This window comes from Marmota marmota, unplaced genomic scaffold (genome assembly GCF_001458135.2).
Source record: "Marmota marmota marmota unplaced genomic scaffold, marMar, whole genome shotgun sequence".
In the NCBI taxonomy this organism is placed as follows: Eukaryota; Metazoa; Chordata; class Mammalia; order Rodentia; family Sciuridae; genus Marmota; species Marmota marmota.
In genome coordinates, this window is record NW_026000140.1 from 2,508,555 (window position 1) to 2,513,893 (window position 5,339).

At 45.7% G+C, this 5,339-nt stretch overlaps 1 protein-coding gene across 1 annotated transcript in view; it reads right to left on the minus strand.

Moving 5' to 3' along the window:
* Positions 1 to 3,898, minus strand: part of Adamts3 (ADAM metallopeptidase with thrombospondin type 1 motif 3) — a 249,798-nt gene extending 245,900 nt beyond the window's left edge. Inside the window, exons 1-2 of the mRNA XM_048785770.1 lie at positions 3,239 to 3,898; positions 1,922 to 1,949 (exon numbers count right to left, since the gene is read on the minus strand). Of these exons, the coding sequence (XP_048641727.1) occupies positions 1,922 to 1,949; positions 3,239 to 3,307 (97 nt within the window). The 5' untranslated portion in view covers positions 3,308 to 3,898. The remainder of the gene's footprint in view (positions 1 to 1,921; positions 1,950 to 3,238) is intronic.
* Positions 3,899 to 5,339: the final 1,441 nt, after the last annotated feature.

A 5,339-nucleotide genomic window follows, 5' to 3' on the forward strand; every position in this document is an offset into this window, starting at 1 on the left:
GGGGGGGGGGGGCTGAAGTAATTTATATTAGCAAAAGGACTGGACTGAAGTCCAATCCAGGGCCTCTTATACAAAAAAATTAATCAGAGCAATATATTTTATTTTGTGAATACTCTTTTGGTGGAATAGGTAATCTTTTTTTTTTTTTTTTTAGTTGTAGATAGACACAATATCTTTACCTCATTCATTTATTTTTATGTAGTGTTGAGGATCAAACCCAGTGCCTCACACATGTGTGAGGCAAGTGTTCTACCACTGAGCCGCAGTCCCAGCCCCAGGAATGGGTAATCTTAAAACATCTTTCTAATGTACATATTGCAAAGATAAAGGATTTAATCAAATATTTAAGCAATTAAAATAATTAAAAATAAGCTTTCTTTTCCCTACTTCTTTGGAGATTAGTTTTAAAATGCCTTTAAAATAATACATAGATGACTGAATGTTATCAATTACAAATGTCTCTTCATTTGAGTGAATCCCCAGTTACTCTCTTCCCCTCTTGCCATTGAAGTATCAGAGGGTAAGAAGAGCTCACAACACTAAGCACTGAATAAGAAGGAGCATTTTGACAAATGCTGATTTACAGCATGCTACATATATGCTTTTTTAAAATTTACAATGGTACAAAGTGATACACATCCAGTAGAAACCATACCTGGATTTGAATTTTGATCTTTTCCCTAGCTAGTGACAGGCAGTATGATTGATACCCTCTCACAATGCTGTTTTGAAGATAATCCACAGTCACAAGAGTAAACAACCAATACTTGTCAGCATACTGTATGGCTAAGCTAAACACCTAAGCAGGTTAGGTATTCAAATGCATTTTTGACTTACGATATTTTCAACTTACAATGGGTTTATCAGGATGTAATTTGTAACCTCTGTAACAAACACAGACCTCTACTGTGTACTACAGCAGTTGGCTATGCAACCTCTGGAATAGGAACACCAGAATCCCTCCCTCATTATGACTATGAAAAACAGGTGTCATAATGCACATAAAGCAATTAACACTATGCCTGGCATTGAGTAAATAGTCAATGACTTGTAACTGTGTTTGTATTAGCAGTAATAAAAACTTTTTCTAAAAGATTATTTTACAATATAATTTGAAAAATACAAATTTCCAAACACTAGTACTCAGCCAAAACAAACAAACATTATCTTTTAAAGTAATTCAAGTAAAATGTGTATGAAAAGACCTTGAATGTAGTAGCCTGGCTTCTTGCCAGATGGCTTTCAGTATGCACTCAGAACAAATATATTATTATAAACAGCTTCAAAATAATACCATGGACTTTGGAGTGACCTGTTACACTCTCTGAACCTCAGTCTCCTCACCTATTAAATGGCAATAATAATTCCCACAGCATCTGGTATTTCTAAGGTTTTAGATGTTATTTATAAAATGCCTACCAGTATCTTGCACATTAAAAGATATTTATTTTCAAGCAGATAGAATAAGTCATCAAAGGGTTTACCTAGAGCAGGAAAAATTTCCATCCTCTGAACTCCATTTTTTCTTTCTTTGTAGCATTCTTTACAATTTGCCTTCTGATCTAATCAGATGTGCTGCTCCTAATACTACAGAATTTTTTTTTTTTTTTACTTTATTCATCTCCATATCTTCCTTCAGACTCTCCATCACCCTCTAAGTACATACCAGTGGCTTGTACAAAGAGTAATAAATTGATGCTTGGGAAGTCCAACAGCTAGGAGAATTCTGACACCACTATAATTTAGCCTGAAGAAAGTGGGACCTTCCTCCAGGAAGAGGAAGATAACAAAACTGCTCCTGGACTACAAATTGTTTTTTTTAACCACCAATGGGAAAAACTTCAGAAACAATATTTTGCTCAGCTTACTTCATTCCCTACGTTCAACTAAGATAAGAGTGACATCTGAGAACAAAGCTTACCTATTTGCACCATTTCTTCATTACCAGCCTGGAAAGGAGGGGGGAAAGTAAGAAAAAGAAACAGTTACTGGGTTTCATCTTATCACCTCCTGCGTTTTATTTCTACCACTAATGCTTTTCAGGAGCTAGCTAATCAGGAGACCCAGAGACTGGGATTTGTGCCTAAAGGCTGCACCTCCTTTCGTAGAAGGTTCTTGTGACAAGAGCATGAGCCAACTCTATAACAATTTGGGGAAGGGAGTTGTTTGCCAGCTTTAATTTTAATTTAACATTTATGAAGCCAGCAAAAATAAATACTGACACTCAATAGTCTCTTGAAAACTCCTGTACTCGGTCGGAATTAGAAAAGAAAGTTTCTGAATTTAAACAGGCAAAAAGAAGCCAAATGGGGGTTGGAGGGGGTCTGATTCATCAGAATCAACTGGAGAATTCCCTTCTTTTACCCTATGGTCTGACCAGGCAGACCAAAGAAGCTACAAAAACTGACAGAGCAATTCTGTACTCCAAGTCCCATCGGCCCTGTGCTGATATGATTTACTACAAACCGCTCCTCAGGCTGAGCCTCCTCTAGGGCTCTTCTGAGAGCATCGGGCTTCACCTTGAGTCTCCAAAGGGTGGGGGCAGGGCCGTAGAGAAACAGAGCTGCACTCAATTTAGCTTTAAAAAGAGGAGGAGTTGTGCAGAGGGGGAGGGGAGAAGGCGGCGCCTCCAGCCGCTGCCCAGGAAAACGCAGGGCAGGAAACGTCTCCAGCCCCCCTCCCCAACTGTCAAACTCTAGCCCGGCCGCGGTCCTCCCAGGACACGTGTCTACTGGATCTCTCCCTGTCCGGCCCAAGGACTTCCTGAAACCCCCGCCTCCGGCTGCCCGAAACAGCCGTGAGTCAGGAGAGAAAGCCCCGAGAAGTCGACTCCGGCAGGAGCAACCCGGGCACTGGGGATCCTGGACCCAGCGTCCAGAAATTCATTCAAGCGCCCAGACCGCCCTCCGGAAAGGGGAAACCCAGATGGCCCGGCAAGGATGCGAACTGGCTGCATTTTGTCGCTAGTAACTGTTACGAATGCCGCAGAGTGGTGAAGCCCTAGGTGTGACAAGGCTGGGCTCCCGGAGTAGGAGTCCCAACCTCCCGTGCAATTCATCCCCCACACCCCAAAACCCCCTCACACCGTGCCCAGCCCTCCAAACACCGTTCCTGAATGCAAAAGATAACAGGGAAGGGTGGAAGGAGGAGGAGGAAAGAGAGGAGGGGAAAGAGGGGAGGGAACTTTTTCGGGAAAAGGTTGGGTTTGAGTTTTTTATTGTTATTATTTTCCACTTACTTGTCCATCAGCTGAAGTCCTAACCTCTACCAGAGCGGCTGCTATCAACCAAAGTGACAGGAGAACCATCACGAGTCGAGTTCACTTTTCAACTACTGGGCAAAGCAACTGCCCAGAGCAAATCCCCCCAAAATAAGTTTCTTAAAAAAAAAAAAGAAAGAAAGAAAGAAAGAAGAAAGGAAAAAATGCAAAATAAAAAAAAGAAAGGTCTTCTGTGCTTTGCTTCAATGAAAATGAAATTTGAGCTCTGAGACTGGCCCCCTCCGCTCTGCAGTTCTTTCCACTTCACCTTCTCACCCCGTCCTCCCAAACGGAGTGTGCAGGAGCGAGAAGGTGCTGTGAGCCGGGCACGGGCTGCGCCCGGGAGAGGGGGAAGGGACGAGGGGCTTCCAACTATCTCTGCCCGAGGCGGCTTTTTCCAAGCTTTTCAAGCACCACTGATCCCTAAGGTTACCGCCGAGAACGCTCGGGTCTCCTGGAGCCCAGAGGCAAGAAGTGTTAGCGAGAGAGAGGAGCGAGCGGGAGCGGGAGAAAGAGGCAGGGAGAGGGCGACTCCGCCGCACACGCAGAGTGGGGGCGGGAGGAGCGAAGGGAGGAGGAGGCAGGCGCAGGAGGAGGGAGGAGTGGGCCGCTCGCCGGCTCCTGTTGCTCGCAGAGCGCCCGTCTGCTAGCTGCTGGCGACCCGCGGGGCGCTAATAAGGCGGCCGGAGCACCCCCGGGCGGCCCCTCCCGCCGGAGCGCCCACGTCACGCGGGGCCCTCGCCCCCTGTGCAGGGTCAGGGCTGCAAACCGCCCCGGGCTTCGGTAGCCCGGGATCGACCCCGCATCCCGCGAGCCTCTCCTTCCCCCCGAGGTGGGCGAGGAGAGGGGAGGGTCCAGGGGCGCCACCGGTCCCGACTGGCGGGACGCGCGTTAATTATAGGAAGGGGGAGGGTCCAAGGGCCAGTCTCGGGCTGTAGGAAATTCACCTCCTCCAACCTCTACTGTTCTCGCAGCCAGGGAAAAGTCTCCCTGGAGAGAAGCCCTGGAACCTCCAGGTTTTAACGACGCGGTGATTTTTCCCTCCAGACACTAGTCGCCTCCCACGGTTGGCGGGGGACCGGGGTTGCCCTTTCCTTTAAGCTCTTGTTTATGCTTTTTTCGTTTATATTAGTTTTAAAAGATACCGTGTCGTTTTCTTGACTCCACCGGATGCTTCCGTTTATCACTAGAGTACACAGGCCTCAGGGTCCCTCGCTCACACCAAGATTAAGTTATCAAATGATTGCTGCTCACAGTGGCCTGGAACTTCCTGGGAGGGGATGACACCAACCTGCAAGTTTCAAGAACCCCAGCCCAGGCCCACTTCCCATCGGTAGAAGCTTCGGAGCGCTTTACAGGGAACTGAAAGAAAAAGGAATCATTGACTTCAGCTTCCAGTGACCAGGCTGGCACTGGCCGCCCCAGAGGAGACCCGGAGAGAGAAGTGATTGATTCCCACAGTTATGTATAATCTTCAAGGTTTTACCTTGAAACAGTCTTGAGGAGACCTGCCTAAAACCAAACACGCAAAAGCTAATGTTTGTGTTGCTAAAGATGGTTCCATAAGTCACAGTTCCTCGTCTTTAAAAAACAGTATGCCTTTGAAGGGTTTCCTATAACTTGATTCATGGTTCATCCCTACAGAGCAGAAGTAAAGGTTGTGTCTTCAACTTACACATCACAAGATTTGGTGTTCACTCATGTGTTATCCAAGCCATCTCAAAATCATATACCCAGGACTTTTACATATACCAATGAGAAACCAGATAACTAAATGGCCCCGCTTAGTAATGTGGTGTATTAGGCTAATTATTAGTTGGAATTAGGATTAGACCCCAGCATTGAGGTATTTAAATTACTCTTTTCCTTCTATTTAAGCCTGCAACCTTTGCAGAAACCCTCATTGACTTGCTGTCCATGAATGATCTGAATGATCGGCTGAACTTTGCACCTAGTTTTCCTACTCATTAAGAACAAGTAACCCTAAACATTCCACACATGAAAATGTTGTCAGTGCACACTGACAAGCACAAGAATACTAGAGTACAAACCAGGACATCTGAGTTCTAGGCCCCCAAAC